This window comes from Caloenas nicobarica, chromosome 4 (genome assembly GCF_036013445.1).
Source record: "Caloenas nicobarica isolate bCalNic1 chromosome 4, bCalNic1.hap1, whole genome shotgun sequence".
NCBI classification, from domain to species: domain Eukaryota; kingdom Metazoa; phylum Chordata; class Aves; order Columbiformes; family Columbidae; genus Caloenas; species Caloenas nicobarica.
This window is the reverse complement of record NC_088248.1, coordinates 49,430,935-49,449,202: the sequence shown is the minus strand read 5'-3', so window position 1 is coordinate 49,449,202 and position 18,268 is coordinate 49,430,935. Positions and strand designations below refer to the sequence as shown.

General features: G+C 35.9%; 1 protein-coding gene across 5 annotated transcripts in view; it reads right to left on the bottom strand.

Moving 5' to 3' along the window:
- DLC1 (DLC1 Rho GTPase activating protein) overlaps positions 1-18,268 on the bottom strand; it is a 231,692-nt gene that overhangs the window by 157,687 nt on the left and 55,737 nt on the right. For all 5 annotated transcript variants that reach the window (XM_065633237.1, XM_065633232.1, XM_065633233.1 and 2 more), the window contains 2 exons: positions 16,475-16,624; positions 13,780-13,920 (listed from right to left, as the gene is read on the bottom strand). In XM_065633237.1, coding sequence (XP_065489309.1) covers positions 13,780-13,920; positions 16,475-16,624 — 291 coding nt within the window. The remainder of the gene's footprint in view (positions 1-13,779; positions 13,921-16,474; positions 16,625-18,268) is intronic.

Here is an 18,268-nt window from a genome sequence, read left to right as displayed (position 1 = left end):
CTTTCTAACTCGAATTCTGTGTCTTTGTCCCCTTGTTCTGCACTCTTTAACTTGTCTTGGACTCAAGCTTGAAATTCTTTCTTAGATAAAACACAGGAAATTCTCACCAAAAGGCATATTTACATATTACATTGTTTCTTTCCCCTTTAATACATCTTTTCTTTCTTGAAATTTTTTGTATTCTCTTTTCAGCTAAATGTACTTTATTTCAGACATGACAAATTCACCCCAAATCACTTAGCCGATAGCACACTTAAAATAACCATAGCTGCAAGTGGAGACATGGATTCATGGAGGCTGAATTCAGTACTAACAAGACTGATAGCAAAACCAAAAATGATTAGTGATGTATGTGTCCCCCAAAAGCACTGGTCTTCAGCCCATGGACTGGAAAACATCTAACACCTATGTTTGCTATAAATGCCAATGTTTCTTATACCTTTTTCAAGTCACAGGTAGATGTGTTATCCAGCTGCATATAAAGATGACAAGTAATTTACATGCTTACAGGAACAGGCAAAGCTGTGGCTGGACAACCATGCCAGAGATAGGGCTAGGACTGATCTGGCAAAAGATAGCCATGGACCATAGGGAAGACAAAGAGTACTTCGGAGCAGAGTGGGCAAAATTTTATTTTAATAACTGTCCTGATTTTAATGCAAGATGAGAATTCAGAATAAAAGTCAAGAAGGTGGAAAAGCCAAAGAAGACAGAATAAAAAGAGGAGGCAAAAAAAAAAAAAAAAAAAAAAGAAGAGCGAAAAGAAAAAGGAAAAAGACAAACAGGGAAAAGAAGAAAAAAGAAGGAAGAAGAAATGGGAAAAAAAGACCACTTTAAAGATTCAGGAGCATAGCTAAGATGAAGTAAAGCATCTTTTAAAAATCATTCTCCTCTTTCCTGTTTTTATAAGTACAATTCAGACAAAATGCATTCAAATTTCATAACACCTCAACATAGGCCAAAGTCCCATCAAGCACCAAACTTTTCAATATGAATAGTATGAAATCAGTGGAAAACAGTTTTACAGTAATTAACACTATAATAAATAGAGCGATTCCAATCTTGTCAGGACACCATTTTTAATATCAGTTTAAATAGCTGCTAGTAGTTATTACTTTGGACATCAGCACAGTGGATACTCAAAGCAGTAGGTGTCTTTGTAGTTTTTAAGCAGCTCAAATGTGATTGCTACACCTGCAACCATAGTGCATCTCACCTGCTCTGCATGACAACACTAGCATGGGAGAGCTGGGTGATCTGAATCCCCTCCTTATATGAACCTAATACAAAAGAGGAGAAAAAAAGCAGTATTGCCTAGGACACAACTGCACCCCTAGACCAGTATTACCTTACAAATGAACTCCCGAGATGACATTATTTTCTCTGTCTTCAAATTACTCTGAGCTTTCCCTTCTCTTGAATTGCTGAGGAATAAGGTAAGGGTGTTGTGGCTCTCAGTCCACAAAATGATTTTCAGTCTGTGCTATTTAGTTTGACTGCTTCTCTCCCTGTGATCTAATTCCTAGCAAGATGTAATAGGCACTCACAGTCTGATAGAGAAACAATGGATTTCTTCATAGACCTATCCAAAACCAAAGCTGAAGTTGCCCTCGGCAAATCACAAGTTAACCAACAATTCAGCATCTAACAACAGTTTATTCTAGCTGAAAGTCTTGTGCAACACTGTTGGACTGAATACAGTGGCAGCATTTTGTCACCTATTGGTCTACTGGCAAAAAGTTTTTTCACAACATTAAATCCCTTAGTCGCGGTCCTCATAAAATATACAACCTAGCTTTCCGCAGCAAGTCTCCAAGCAACTCTCTTTCTTTCCACTCCTTCATACTGTCCAACAAGGGGACTTAATGACCTTTTCTGGAACTCTCTTTTCCTTTGTTCTGGAGATTTTGAGATATGTTGTTATTATTGAACAGGATGGAAAGAGTCACAAATCCATGAATATTTCTGTTTCCATTATGTTTACTAAAGGCTTTTACAGAAAATGTTATTCTGCTAATTTCAACACAGTAAAATGCTCTTCAACACTATTTTAAGGACTTAGATCATTAAAAATCCTTATGTTAGTCTTCTTCATGTGGTGAAATTTATCCCACACCATATCTTCCAGTTATTTCCTTTCCAAGAAACAGAATTCTAAAAATGGTGAGATGTACAGATGTAATAACTGATGCAATACATGTCAGTATAGTTTTAAAAGGAGATCTGAGATTCCTTCTTTTCAACAGAGTTTCCCAGTAATGTTTGGCATTTATGACTTGTTCTGAAATGCTCTATCAGGCACGAAACAGAGAAGGCACGTGTCACTAGGACAAGTTATATTGAGATAAAGCTCTGTGCATGAGAAATATCTTCCATATAAGAGAAATAGCCCATGTAAGGGCTTCCATGTCCAGCTGTCTCTTGTTCAGAGCATGTCTGTGGTTATGCTGGATCCATCTAGACTATTTTTCTCTCCCCAAGACCTGCAGTAGATTAGAGGATGTGTGTAAAAACATGGCAATCTCAATGGCAGTGATAGACTATGCACTTACTGCAAACACCAGGCCCAACAGTAGAGGTTAGCAAACTGTGGCTCTTGAGTCAAATGCAACTCCTGCATTGGGATTTCATCACATGACTGATGTTAAGACTGTAACGATAATGAGCAGAAGCTTCTATCTGCTGTTTTGATGGATAATATACCTTCCCCCAACAAATGTCCAAGTGCTTTTTCAGACAAATTTACTTTTGTCTTCCAAAATATCAGTAAGTTCCACAGATATAACCTTTAAAGAAGATTCTCCTTTGTTTTTAAGAAGTAGTAAGTGATTACTCCCTGTGTACCTCACCTATACCAATCATCATCTCCTTCAGTGATCTCTTTTGCAAATGTTAGCTCACACCAGAACTAATGCAACCCTGTTCAGATGTATACACCTCTGCATTGCAGCAATTTAAACAAAACCAACAATAATTCCATAAATAAAACTGCTTAGAGAACCTAGTTTTGCTTCAGGGAAAATAAATTCTGTACTTTGTTGACACTGAGTTTACATATTTTTCAGCAATTTTCCATTCATAGGCTTCTAACTGACAGTGATTTAAAAATTTTGCCCATCTTTGCTCATGTGTGCAAACACCATTCTGAACTGGATTACGGGATGTGAGTTCTTCAATTCAGAGATGCACTATTACATGCCGGCAGAGAATATATTTTTTTAAAAAAACACAATATGAATGTAATGTAAGCTTTTCCTGATGGGTGTGGAAGAAGAGTTAAAATTTCATACTGAAATATAGTTAAACATATTTAAGTAACTTAAAGAAAAAAAGGGAAACTTGGTTAGGATTCGACTCAGTCCATATGGAAGCACAGAAGAGAGACTTGCACTAAACTTATCAGGCAATACAATTGGAGAACACATGGGAACATTTCATGTAGTGTCTGACATTCAGAACATATGGCCATGGAAAGCAAAGCCCAGCAAGCTCAACCAGTCAATTCAGACTCAACAAGCTTCATATCAGAGTTGTTTAAGTTGAAATAGACATCGATATCCTGTCATTCTATCAAACCTACCATTTCTGAATGGCTAGATAAACTGAGCCTTCTCCTACTGATTTCATTTGAAAGATTTACTTATGCAGAAAAAAAAATTTAGATAAGCTTTAACATTGTTTTTTGAAGTGTAAATACACTGAAGTTTACACAAGGTGTAATTTTGCTTGCTTCCTTCATGGGTTTATGTCTAATAAAGCAGGCTGGATCCCTGTCCTCAACACTGCTAGTCTGCTCAATCAGCCTATGGCTGACAAAATGGAGTATTCAACATAGTGTCAATGTAAGCCCATCTAAAATTTGCTATTTGCTGTATTTTGAAATGTCTTTAGGCTCTTTGTCTTATACTAAAGGAATTTCAACTCTTCTGCAGAAGACCTCTCATTTCTGCATTAATTATTCACAGTGACAATGTCCACTCACTCTTTCCATCACCATAGGATTTAAGTTAACCCTTTAACCTAATGGTTACAAATAGCTTTTAGAAGAAATAAGTAATTTATGTATAATTTTCACCTGGAAGATGCTAGCAAATGAGAGAGTGTGTGCATATCCACAAACCACTGGAGGAAGACAAGGCACCTGGCAGTAAGCATGACATTGTGACAGGCCTCTATTTGACTGAAAGGAGTGCAAATCATTAAACAGATTATTTTATCCATGGACAACAGATAAAATAACTTATTTTCCTCAGTGATAATCACTTGCAAATTGATGTCTGCATATTGCTTTCCTTTAGCAAAATAAACAGCAATTTGGGAACAACATGCTAGTCAATAGGCAACTTATAAATATTCACTTAAACTTATTTTTTCAGTCAGAGCATCTGGTTATCAAAGTCACAAAGTGTCATTTCTAAATATTGACTGAAAAACAGACTAACAACTCATCAAAACTGATTTGTTTACGCATACCAGTCTTTTTGTTAGGTATTATATGAAACAGTCAGTATTCCCCCAAAACCTGAGTCGGTGATCTGTCACATGAGTCTTCATTAATATGAGTTTTTAAATAGCAAGTATTCAACTGTGTTATTCAGAATATGGACCTATGGTCACATATGCCTTTTGCAATATTTAAACGATGTTATTTACTTAATTTTGCATCAAAACGTATATTCCTCATTAAAAATATAGTGTTACATTTACCTAAAAGTAATATTTAAATGTCACATTTTTCTTGATTTTTTTTTTTTTTTTTTTTTTTTTTACTATGTCTACCTATTTGTAGAATGAACCTCAGCTGTTCTCTAGACTATCCTGGGATGCACAGCAATAAATCAGAGGTGGAAACATAAGTTGATGGGGTGAGGTTTTTTTGGCTATCAGTCATCAGTTTTGAAAAAGTACTAAAATCCGAAAGAAATGTTCTGAGTAATTTATTCTTTATTACTTGTATGTTTTTCTATAGCATGTCTATTTATAAACTAAATTCCCTCTCCCCGTTTCACAGTATTTTAGAATATCAGCCTGAACTCTTGTATTTCACGTTCCAGCTCTTATGATATTCCTGTATTCCAGACAACCTATTATCTGAAATTCAGTCTACCATCATATTTATGCAGAAGCTTGACACATTTTTTAGTCTGCGGTACTTGGCAGGACTGAAGTCACAGTATTATCTTACTGGTAGTTTGTGGCAGTCAAATAATTGATGCATAGAACTGAGTCTCTTGACTTTTGTAAGATGGGGCACCAACAATTCTTCTAGGCACCATACCTTCATTTGGAACAGGAGGACATATGATGACTCTCATTTACATCATGAGCCTGAATGCAAACTCTGGCTGCCCTGTGGTGTATCTACATAACCATTACTTAGCAATCAATGCATTATGAGTCAGCTCTTTGAATATAGTCATAGTACACATGAGGGAAACTTCCTGATGCTTGGGAAAGGTCACTTATGTTTTTTTCTGTATGTATTTTTTAAGATAACAGGCATAACACATTGGGAAGAAGTATTCTGACTCCCTGTGGTAATTCATCATGACCATTGCATCTTTTGACTCTTACATAAGGTCTTAATTCTGAAAAAAACCATATCCACATACCTATGCCTGTGACAATTCTGACATTCACAGTCTTGTTGATTTAAACAGATTCACTCATGTAAGAAAACTCATTTAACTGATTGCAGAATGAAGCTTAAAGAAACAAATTAAACTAAGGCTGAAATTTTAAATTATATGACTTCGTATGATTCATATGCTTGATGTTCAAATGATTTATTCTTACAGAACCTGGAATGCCCTCTTTCTCTGCATCTGCTTGTGATCATTTAACAACATACATGATTTCCTGCTATTAAGCGTTGAGTATTTAAATTTAAGCTACATAGAAGGATATTGGTCCTGAGAACAACACAATAAAATTCCTCCAGTTACAGATTATAATTCCCATTTGTCAAACATAGATATGGCAGTACTAATAAATGCAATGCTGATGCACAAGAACACAACAGATTTGATTCCAAGTATCAGTGAATCTGACTTGCAATGAAGATATAGTAGTGCAAAGGATGAGTTGTCCCTCCTTTCTGAAGGGTTTGGGATTGTCTTGCATAGGCCCAAATGCAAACAAGATGTCAGAGAGCCCAGACTGCAGATTTTAGATTCCCTACAATAACATTCTCATAAGTGACCAGAAATGATAATTCCCTCAGCTTTTTTTAGCTCGTGCAGAAAAGATGCGAGATGCATTCACACATCTGAGATGATCCTGAAGAATTGTAACTTCTTAGCCTGTTAAAGGCAGCCATAACCATAACTTACTAGAGTGTAAAATATTTAAACATGACACCTTTGAAAATAAATAAACCCTTGCTCACACTTTTCTACTGAACTACTTGAATATCGGCAACTTTCAGGTACGATTATTAGCTTAATGTGATTTTTTCTTACAGAGAAGTAGTTTTCTAGTCTGAAACACAAGAGACTTGAATAAAATGAGAAAAATGAAAACCACTCTGGATTTTGCAAAACAGAGACTATCTTCCAGGGAGGCTGTGCAACCTTCAGTATTTTTTCCTCCCAGTTGGGTCCACTTGAACCAATAAGCAACATGCCAAGAGGAACCATAGCACGCTAATAAAAACGACTTAATGTTGTCAAACCCACGTGCCTTCTAAGGTGGTAGGCATGCAGTTGTGATGTTACGTTTTGTCAGTAATTATGTAGCTGCCTGAAAATGTGTAATGATTTTTATGAATACCAGCACTTAATGTACAAATAAATTATTGCATGTCTGAATTTGATATGAGGAATTACCAATATTAAACTTACAGTTCAAGGGATTAATCTAAAAATCTTCCAAATATCTTAAATCCATTAAGAGCTGATTTTTTTCTCCATTATTGTAAAATCAGTTCTTCTTAGGACTAAGCAAAAGCTTTTTAACATTTCCAAAAGTATCCCCATCCACTCTAATTTCCATTAAAACTTAATTCCCACAGAAAAATGTCAGCCTTTAGTCAATCACATCTTATAGATATTTGGAATGTATCTGTACAAGATGAAAAGCCTTTTTTTTTTTCCTTTTTTTTTTGGTGAAGGTGAAAAGTCTGTCTGTTAGATTACGAAATGCCTTAATCGGCACAACTGCCTGACGCAGTCTAAGTGTCTGCTGTCCCTTGCCCGCTGCCCTTTATTTACAAGAGAGAGGCAGCAGATGGCAGCATACAGTGAAAAAATGTACTTAACATCAGAAACTGTAAAATTAGCAATATTACTGCTGAAGAAGTCAAACTTTTGCTTCTGTTTATAAAAAAGATTTATTGCACATAATCAGACTGGTATAGTGTAGAAGACAGTATCAGCATCTCTACAGAAAGGAGGAAAGCATGAGAAAAAGCCCATATATAAGCATAGCTGCTATAAACAATTTGCAAGAAGAGACAGAAATGTAGACGTACAACTTGATGTCTTCATGCTTAGCACTTCGCAAATTGGGTATTTATTTAGATTCCCAATGCTGTCTTGGGATCGAGCTTGGAAACAAAAGTGGACAGCCTCATACATGTGTTTTCTGGGTCATACTGCAGCTATATCAAATGGCAAACCTTTTATTGCACTCTGTCCATACACTTTGGTCACTCAGGAATCAATACAGAAGGACAGAGAGAGAGAGAGTGTCCCTGACCACAGCAGCACCATCAAAGATGTCATAACTTGTTTCAGTGGTTTTAGTGGTTTAGCTTACTCTCGTTGCAGAAACAGTGCTCACCTTTAAGATTTCTGGTGCTTGAAAGACTTCATAGAAGAAAAAGCACCTCTGCCATTTGCAGTTTGCTGTTGCTTTCATTTGAGAAAATATAAAATACACTTGGGGTTTACACAGGAAGTTATACTTAAAACAGAATACAGATTCCTTTGGGGAACAAGCCAGGGTCAAAGAAAAATTTTGAAAGTTCCGTGTAAGAAAGACAGCATAATCCTGCTGTTATCTACTACATGATGGGGAAATGTAACTTCATGGCAATTTATGTTTTGAAAAAAATCTTTTTGTAGGGACAAATAACAGGCTGTTAGTATTCAAATGAAAATGTGGTTGTGTTAAGATTTGTTTTCATAATTAATTGTCTTACCCTATCTTCTAAACCACTTTTTTTAAACATATATAGAAAGGCAATACTAACTTAATCAACATAGTCAGATTCTGAAGTCTTTTCTCATTTTCTATCTGTAAAAATTCTCAAGTTTTAAAGAAACAATATTTAAATTAATGTTGCATGGTAAGAGTCTTTCTCCCCAATGCTTACCAGAATAACTTCCAGTTTTGCCTGCATGAGTAAAATAAGAATTCAAGGGACATAGTAATAGCAGCAAATATTAGAAAAGTGATGTCAGGACTTTAATAAATAAGTAAATATGAAATAAAAGTATGAATCATTGAGACCAAAATCTATCACCTTTGAATGGCATGTGAAAAATTTGTCTGCAGAAATTCATTTACATATTCTGTGTGTGTTTGCACACCTCATAGTTGATTGAATTTGCTATAAAACATAAAGCAGTGGGAAATGTGAAGATTTCAAACAGCTGCTGCCCCCTACTAATTCTTTATGAATATTTAATTCTGAATTCAGGGATTCCTTACACTTACCGTAACTTGTATTTTCATTTAAGTTGAAAAAACAGTGTAATAAAGTAGCAAGAAACTTGAACTCTATTTCTTAATCTACAACTTTATATATTATTCTTCACAGAATTATTTGTCTTTCTCTAAACAGCTGAAATTTTAAAATAGAATATGAATCGAAAGCATATGCAAAAGGCTAAATTATTTTAGCACATACAAATGAACAGTTTGCAAAACTGTCATCTGAATAAAACAAGCTTTTGTCCTGACCCAAGTAACAAGACTTGTGAAAGCGGACGCCTGAGCTCATCCAGGGCTTCACTGAAATCAGTAGCTGCACCTGAATCCCATTCTAGTGTGTAGCAAGACTGGGTTATTTTGCACTTGCAGGCATAACTCGTGCCTAAAATCACTCTGAGAAATGAATGCATTTCAAATGAGTCATTACGGCTAATCTGAAAAACAATCTTCCAGATACCAGCTATTCTGGGGATAATAGATTTCTGATTACATCTGCACAGCATGATTAGGGCTAAATTGGACACTGTTGAAGCAAGAGGGATAGCACTGCCAAGAAAAGCAGCAGAAAATAATCACAGCTTTTATTTTTTTTTAATTATTATTTTTATTATTATTTTTTTTCACCTGAACAGAAAATAGATAGCCTTTGCAGAACAGATGTTCAAGGACAAAAATTTGGCCACAATTTTTTAGGCCTTAGTTCCTGTTGTCCTTTAGCCAATTTTTTGTGTTTATGGAAAAGAAAAAAAAAAAGGCAATGATAATTGATTCAAGCTTTCCTTAACTAGTTAGCTTTTAACTGCATGCTGGAGAAGGCTATCGTAACTTATCTTTTGTTATTAAAATACATTTTAAATTCTATAGCTACAAATTGTTTTTACAAAAATCAAGCCAAATTTAAAAATAAATCATTTCTGGTCTTTATTGTTGAACAAAGTTATAAGTGTCTAGATGTGTGGCACTAGTTTGTAGAAGGCATATAGGATATTTACATTCCTTGCTTTCCAAATCCAGATCAGACACTCTCATTTTCCAGTGTTTCTCATGACCACTGGGGCAAAAGCCTGTTGATTTCATATTTTTTTAAGCTGATTTCAACTCCTGTGTGATTAATGCTTGCGAAGTGTATATATTTGAGTGCTAATATTAAAAAATTATTTTCTGTATTGAAGACTGAATAAAACCCCAGAACATAGAGATGTGCTAATTATAGAAACATTAACATTCTTTGTTCTGTAAACATAAATAAAGATGCCAAAACCATTTCTTACTATCGAATCCTAAATTATGTGTGAAATGTGAAATAAGAATTCACATGATTGAACAGGTACAAGGATTATCTATTTGTGCAACTTGCCAAAAAAGTACATTTTGAGTTAGTCTTTATACTGTGGACTCATTACTCTATGGATCATATTATGCTATTTCACCCTGACCATGAAAAATAATGGTGGCAGATTCCTACATTTAGGACGAAGATTATTAAACTGCATACTTCTCATATGCCCCAAATGCCACATACATCTGCATGTCAGAGGCTTTTATGATGCACCCTGCAGAATCATAGAAACACCTCTTCATAGAAATAACTCTCTATAACGCTTTGAGGAGAATGCTGTTCTTCCTTGTCAGGCATGTATTCAGTAAGGGGTACTCTGTGTGCGTATGCACACATGCGTATGCTTATATGTGTGTACTGTACACATGTATTCACACTGACAAGAATAGATGTGACTATCCATAAGACAATTTTTATGAAATGTTAAGTAACTTGTGTATATAAATACACCCCCTAATTTTCTGTAAAAGAATATCTATTATTAATTTACAAATAAAATTATAATTGATATTCAATTTAACATACAAATCTGAATATCTCTGCTAATGAAAAGCTTGTTCAACATTTCAAAAAATCTGTCCATGAAAATTTAAAATGTCCTACTTTTCCATAAACCAATGAGTGAATAATTTCCACTAGGATTATCAAATCAAATTCTGCCCAGGGATATGCCAACATATTTTGATATTTTTAGATATTTTAAATCCATGTGAAGCTGAATTAACTTGAATGGACTTAGCTTGTCTATACATAAGTGTCCAATCTCTAAGATAAGGTCTTGTGTAGTTAATATCTTTTGTGAGTTCTTTATAAGCGACTAGATTTGAACCCACATTTCCCTGCCTTATTTTTCCCACCCCTCGAGCCTGCACAAGATGTTGTATTTTAATAGTACAGTCTGCTTTTGACACAGTCAACAGTTTGCTATAGTTTGTTTAAAAATTCCACATATCATTCCATAATGTAACTAATTGCAGTTGTACTCTTGCTTAAATATTATTAATAAACACAACAAAATAAGTTGCTCCTGGAGAATAAGCATCTGGAATCCTTGAAGATCTGCAGTTGCAAACACCAAAAGGAAGTAAAAATCTTTGAAACAGTCCATTACCATTAAAAAGCAACTTGCTGAGTTTCCAGTGCAGAATAAAATATTCCTACAACAGCTACTCTGACAGAAGAAAAAAAAAGAGAGAAAAAAAAAAGACAAACAACAAAAAAAAAAGACTATGACAGCAGTCTCCCTTACAAATAGTTGATCTCTACGTGGAAATCATCTGTACAGAGACATTCCTCATGTCTGTTCTGGGCAGTGGTTTAAGGACATGTCATTCAATATGCCCGTTTTAAAAATTCATCCTGAGTAGATCCCAATGCTGAACATGACAAGACGAACATGGGAATTTCTTTTCTACTAGTACAGGATGACAGTCCAGCACCCAGCAACATGCTATCTAACCATGCAGACTAGATGAACAACAGGGTTAGAGATACACAAGGGTAAGAGTGAAGGGTTACCTTCTCTTAGCGTCTTCCCAGAAAACTTATGCTTTCAAGTAAAGTTTGAGTGCAGGTAGGGAGGCAGCTAAAGTTTTGAACATTTGAAGCCACAGCACACATGACCACTCAGTTTGTGGATCAGAAGGGTATACAGTCAAAGCAATCTGAAAGCCCAAAGCCAAAAGGAATAGAGCATATCTGAGAGGATCTTGGTTTTCCCAGTTTGCAGGAGAACTATACTCAAGCAAAAAATGATTCATATTTTTGCACTTATCAAACCTACCGTGATAAAAATTGAAATGTGGTCCTTATCTGAACCTGCTTACTAAAAAGAGCCCATGCACAAATCCCACTACAGAGTGTGGTGAGTTGCAGAATGCAAAACGTTAGGAAAGAGTTGAGTTTGGAGGAAATTTAGTTTCATTTATCAAAAAGGTTAACAAAGGGTGACTTTGGATTGTACAACCCACACACCAACAGAGATTTTTTGAATATTCAAAGTCACTCTACAAAGTAAAAAAAAAAAAAAAGTCTCCAAAATAATTTAAATCATTTATAAACTATATCAGAAAGCAATATTTGCAGATATGTTCAGCATGAGATACCTATCACAGCAAAAGTCAAATAGATACTTATTAAAAGTGAATTAACACACAACATCTAACTCCAAAGGAAGTGACATACGCTTCTGCAAAGCTAGGTGTTAAGAGTCCCCCAAATATTAGTAGAAAAACATAAAATCAAAAGGGATGTTTAATACCTTAGAGAGTGTCTGTGCTCTTCTCAGGATCTCATAAAATGGAACATCACCTTCTGGCATAACATATGTACTTATTTGAGAATTTGTGCTGCGTTGTACACAATGACAGAGTGCAGAGCTCTCTATTTGCTATAGTTATGCACTGATGATAAATTACAAGTGAATTTATTTTTGTGCAAGTGAACAATCCTAAATGTAAATGTTTATTAGAACTTTTGTTACTGCCTCAATCGAAGGCATTAGTTAACTTGCTATTATTGCAGTGCAGTAAGTGACAGTTGGTCTCTATTTTAATTTTATAAACTTGTTATAAACATATATATTTATACAAACAGCACTTTGAATTTTAATATTTTATTCCAGATTTTCTGCTGGTTCAGTTAGAAGCAGCAGTTGAATTTGTGAACAGATGAAGCAGGGGTTATGCTAAGACTTTTCAGCCTAGGCAAAGTTTAGAGGAGCCTAGATTTATCTCCTTAATGAGGGAGTGGAAACAGCAAGTGCCAGAGCAAACAGAAAGTATGTCAGGGGTTTCTAGGACACCCAAGTTTTTCTGCACATGCTGGTGGCTGAAGCATTATGAAGAAGGATTCTTCAGTAGGTGGACAATGACAAAATAAAGGACCATACTCCTGATAGGTATATGTATCTATGAATGGATACAGATGGATGAGAGCTCCATTGCCTCCAGTCTGAGGAGTAAACTATATAACAGACTACTTGGGAAATCAGTGTCCCAAAAGTCAGTGGCATAAAATACAGTAACATGCACCAAATACATACAGAAAGAATATGTACGAGCAGCCCCACTAGCTGCTTTCAAGCATTTCACTGTAATGGTGGAAATGGAGCCTGGAGGACTTGCCTGAAAGGAAAACTTTGTGTCAGGTACGCTGCTCTTGACACTTTTCTAACAGCTTAACAGGAGCTGTTTCCCACCTCTCAGCTCTCAGACCTGCCCTTCCTCATCACCTTGTGTGCACTGACACACAGGGAAGCGTCTGTCTCTGAGCCTCAGCATTTGAAACCACTTGCGAAATTTGGCCTTAAAATAATATTCTCCTTCAGTGGGGTAATACATCTGCTTGCAGGACACAACAGCTTAGCCTCTCAAGAAGACTAGGGTGATTGGGTTTGGGCATCATAAATCAGGCTACATGATTCAACCATCTTTTTCTCTGGCTGCATCTTCCATGAGACTCAGGAAATTTTCCAAGCGATACCACTTCAGGAGACCTTATCTTCCAAAGTAAAATGGCATAGCATCATTAATTTATTTTCTCACATAAAAACTCAGCTTATTATAATCATCAGCTGATAATAGTGTGTTTCTAAATGTGAAACTTCTAGGATTGTTTGCCACTCAAATGGCACCTGGAGACAACCTGCATTATTATTCTTTTTTTTCAGTGTCACACATGCACTGCATGCAATCTATATAGTGATTAGCATAAAATATCTTTATTTCACTTCCAACCTGATATCATGAATGATGTTAAGAAAACATAAACTTTGTACTCACCCCAGCCTTTGGTTTAGCTCCAGAGCTGACTACTGAAGAGGGAGATGCTGTGTCAGGAGCATGGATGTTAGAAGACAAGTTTGTTTGTGAATGACTTACTGAAGCAACATCCACTCCACTTTCAGAACCAGATTCAACATCCTGTAAAAAAAGTGTTGCAAGTCTCTCTAGTAAACATGAATATGAAATAAAAATCTAGTTTTTCTAAATAATAGAATATTTAGATAAGCTTACTCACATATATATGCATAATTCTGTATATAAGAGTAATTCTCCTTATTCTTTCCATTACTTACACATCCGCTCGCTGTCTTTTTTAATGTGGTGATTTGTATTAGCTGCTGTTCTGAAATTATAAATCAGTGCTAACATCAAAGCTATAATTCTCCTAAATGTTAGAATGCAAGGTAAGAAAAATCAGTTAGGGGCTGCAGAAGTCTGACATTTTTCTCTGATGTTCAGTATTTCCTGTGTGCTCCCACCTTCTGTCTCAGGCAGTGTTGGGAGCTCAGTGAACATCTGTAAAGCATTACACAGCCGAAATGACATCACCAGCAGTTTATACAATTCAGAGGTACAGCTCCCTAGTTTCTTTGGATCGCAGACACTTATAAGCCAAAAGCTATTTCTGGTTAAAATGACCTTACTTTTAATGACACTGATTACATTCCTTTTTTTGAGAACAAAAAGAAGAAGAAATATAGTATGATTTATTTTTGAGGAAGTAAAAATATTGCACATGTCTGATTTACTGCATAGAGCGCGGGCAGGGGATTATACTGCTTGCAAGATAAATTGTGACACATGTCTGGCAAAGAGCTGGCTATGTGTAGAACCAGCCATATACTGTCAGGTTTATTAGCCAAGATGCAGCCTGTGTGAATACAGCTACACAGAACATAGAAAAAAGCCTGAACTATTAACCCCAGCCAACTCTGTGCAGACAAAGCCTCAGTTTCCTAATACCAAGGTCCTTGAATACGTGAAATATGGGGCAGAGGCATCTCAGAGGTTCTGCTTCTGAACTGGAAAGAAATGGCAACCCTTTGACTCATTAATTTCAGTTAAATCTCTGTTCTGTTAAACTAAAGCTGCCAATTTTACAGGTGCCTCTACACCAAGTACACAAGCTTGCTGTTTTCTGAAAAGGGTTAAGAAATTAAAGACAAAGCTGCACTGTAGGTAGGACCATGCATTTCAGCCAGACATCTCCCGCCAGTGAGTCCTCTGCAATGTGAAGCTTTGGGAAAGCAGCAGAGCCATGGAAATGCCTCTGTAGAAGTCACCTTGTGTACAGCTGCTGTTAGACATTCCTGCTTAGCAGAGCCACGCTGCCACAGTGCAGAACCATGTTCCCTGTCCCACTACCCATGTTTTTGTATCACATCCAAAGGCTTTGTTACTATAAAATCAATGAGGCTGAACACAATGCACAAGTGTCTTGAAAACCAAATCTTTTGATCTTCTGATTCATAAACCCAAAGGCTCAAAAATTCCTAGAAAATCAGTGTATATAAGTAACATATATGCCATGTTTGATGCAAAATGTCTTTCTGGAGGGCTGCTTTGCAGCATAGAAACGGGTACCACCTCTAATTATCATGCAGGTTTACTTACGCGAATTGCCCCAACTCTCTTTATTGCTCTAAGAAATTAGGTAAAATGCTGGCTGTCATTGGCGAGATCTAGAGAACAGATGTTAACCTTGTATTTCAGCTTTCCTCTCCCAACAGTGTTCAAGGAGATGCTGTGAGAACGTTGCTATCCAGGGGGAAGATGTTTAACTACTAAAAGTGTAATTATGCTATGTCCTTTAAAAATGACATATTATATAATCTTCAGCTGACCAAACTCACAGAAACATAAATACAGCTTTTCTCACCTAGAGCAATAGTGAAGCCTGGCTTTAATAGGGAAATCCCCTCATTATCTAAAAGAAAATACAACTAACAAAAGAAAATGACCTGAATGTTAGCCTAGGGATCTGGGGGCAGTATTTCTCAGGTTTTGTAAATTGAAAAACAGCTGCAACACATCTGGTGAAATTAGGAGGACACCTTCATGAGAACACCTTGGGTCAGTCATTTCATGTTCTTCACAGGTACATGCGTAAACATTTTTCAGGAAAAAAGAACAAACCAATCAAGTTTGTGAGCTGTCTACTCTTCAGACTACTCTCAGCAAGGAATTATCTAATTTAAATAAATAAATTATCTAAAGAAATGTAAATAATTAAAGTTCTGCCCAGAATGACAGAGGATTTCATAAGTGTATCTCTGCCAAAAATTTCATTGACTCTCCCACTAGCAGAAAAAAAAGACTTGTAGCTCAGACTTACTTTCAGTTATAACTATTTAATGTCAAATTACACATATATATGCTCTGAGACTGGTGTGATCCTGACGCTATGCTGACTCTACATTAGAGAGTGAGACATTTTCTGAGTCTTGTTGATATCCCTTTCCTTCACCTAGCTCTGAAGCTCTCTATGAAATGATGCCAAAATGAAGTAATAGATGCTACTATTACTGTCTACAAAACATATATATATGCAAACAAAAAATATGCAACAAATTCTTTACAAAAAGAGCTTTAGTTCTGAAAACTGATAAATATGAGGCCTGAAAGAAAAAAAAAGTGCAGTAAAACCAGATTCTTCATAGAATAATAAGAAAGATTAAACAAACCGGCTTACAGGTATATGCCTCCGTTTGTATGTTGGGGTGCTGGATGGAGAAGAGCCTGCACTGAGAGCATTCTCAATATCCTGATCAAGCTGGTCCAGTTTCATAATTAACAGCACCATTGAATCCAGTCGCGATCGATCCCGGTCTTCTGTTATTTCCTAAGGAACAGAACACACAATTGCTAAATCTAAAATGCCATTACTTGGAAAGAATAAACTCAAATTAAGAAAGCTCTGTTTCTTAATTTGACATGAAATTACATTGAATAATAATCAGAAAAATATCTTCTTTGGGAAAAATGCTTTTTTGTGTAATCAGTTCACCGAGCATTGACTCACTGCTGGGAAAACATTTTACATTAATATTTAATATACATCCATTAGAGCAATTAAATCTTTAAAAAAAGAACAATTATTTGGTATAAGTGCATCATTACCATTTCCTTGATGCACATGCTCTTTAAAGAGCTACTGATTCTAAATGCTCCTCCAAACATCCAACCCAAGATAATTAATTTGATTGTACAAATACAAATGATGAAGGTTAATGTATGATTGAAATGGGAAAGAAGAAAGTTCAAAGAAGCCATTTTCCAGCTGAGGATAACTACAACTACTTTTCCTTGCAGAACTCAGTGTAACTATATTTTGTCAATTCTTGGCAGGGAGTTCTGTCTTGGTTGGAAATTCCTGATATACACGAGATACGTTAACATTATAGTAAAGCCAGTATTGTAGATCCTCTGCCTGGAAAGACAGAAGTATGAGGGGAATTCACATCACAACCTTAAAAATCCAGTTAATGTGGCTTATTCCCCTATACTCTGTAGCAAATGGAGACAAAGAAGATCCTCAAAGGAGCAACTCAAAGCAAGATCTTCAGTTAGATGGACTAAATAATGCTCTCAAGGAATTTCTCCCTTTCCCTGTTATATACAGAGTTAATGCAAAAGTTGGACAACTAGTCTGCCTCAAAATTCAGGAATATGAAAACCCGCACTGGTTCCTGTTTGGATTTTCGCAATAGGAAGTTAGAAAATAGGAAGTCCCATTAACTCAATTAAAATAACATTTTTAATAAATCCTTCTCAAGAAATGGAAACAGAGATGTTATAATTACTTCACTGTGTCCGAGAAGAAGGTAACGTAAATGCCCAAATCAGTCTTTTTTTAATAGTCATTAAACTCTTTTTCAGGCTACACAGCCTCTTGTCTAAGTAGCTGAGATTCTGTTAGAAGTTTTTTTATAGGCTGTTTCAAAGATCCTGCAAAACATGAATGAAATTATGCCTGCTAGAATTAAAGGAACGCTATTGATAAAATAGTCACATAAAACATGGTCTACATGGTCTTTATGTGAAGACAGAGGTAACCAAATGTTAGTTAACTAAATCTTAGTAAAGCAGAAATACAAATCTGTCAGTCCACAGCAGAGTTACGAACAACATTCGTAGCAAAGGCCAAGCCCAGGAAAAATGTGTATTTAATTTTTTATTACAACATGATATTTTGGATTGGTTTGCTGAAAAAGCTGATGAATTTGCAGGACCTCCTGACGAACTTGAACTGAATTTAGAATGACCCTGGGAGAATATTACCTCAAAACAACACAGCAATCAGTGAGATGGGTTAAGTTTCATTTTCTGTCAAACTGAAAATGCATTGTCCCAAATGATTCATTGAAACTCCATGAATCTTCATTTTTACTGACGTGAAATAGATATCTGAAGTTTGCAAATGTCAGAATAGTTATTTTGTCCAATCTGCATGGGTGCAGAAAGCCCAGTGGAGCAAATAAGGGTC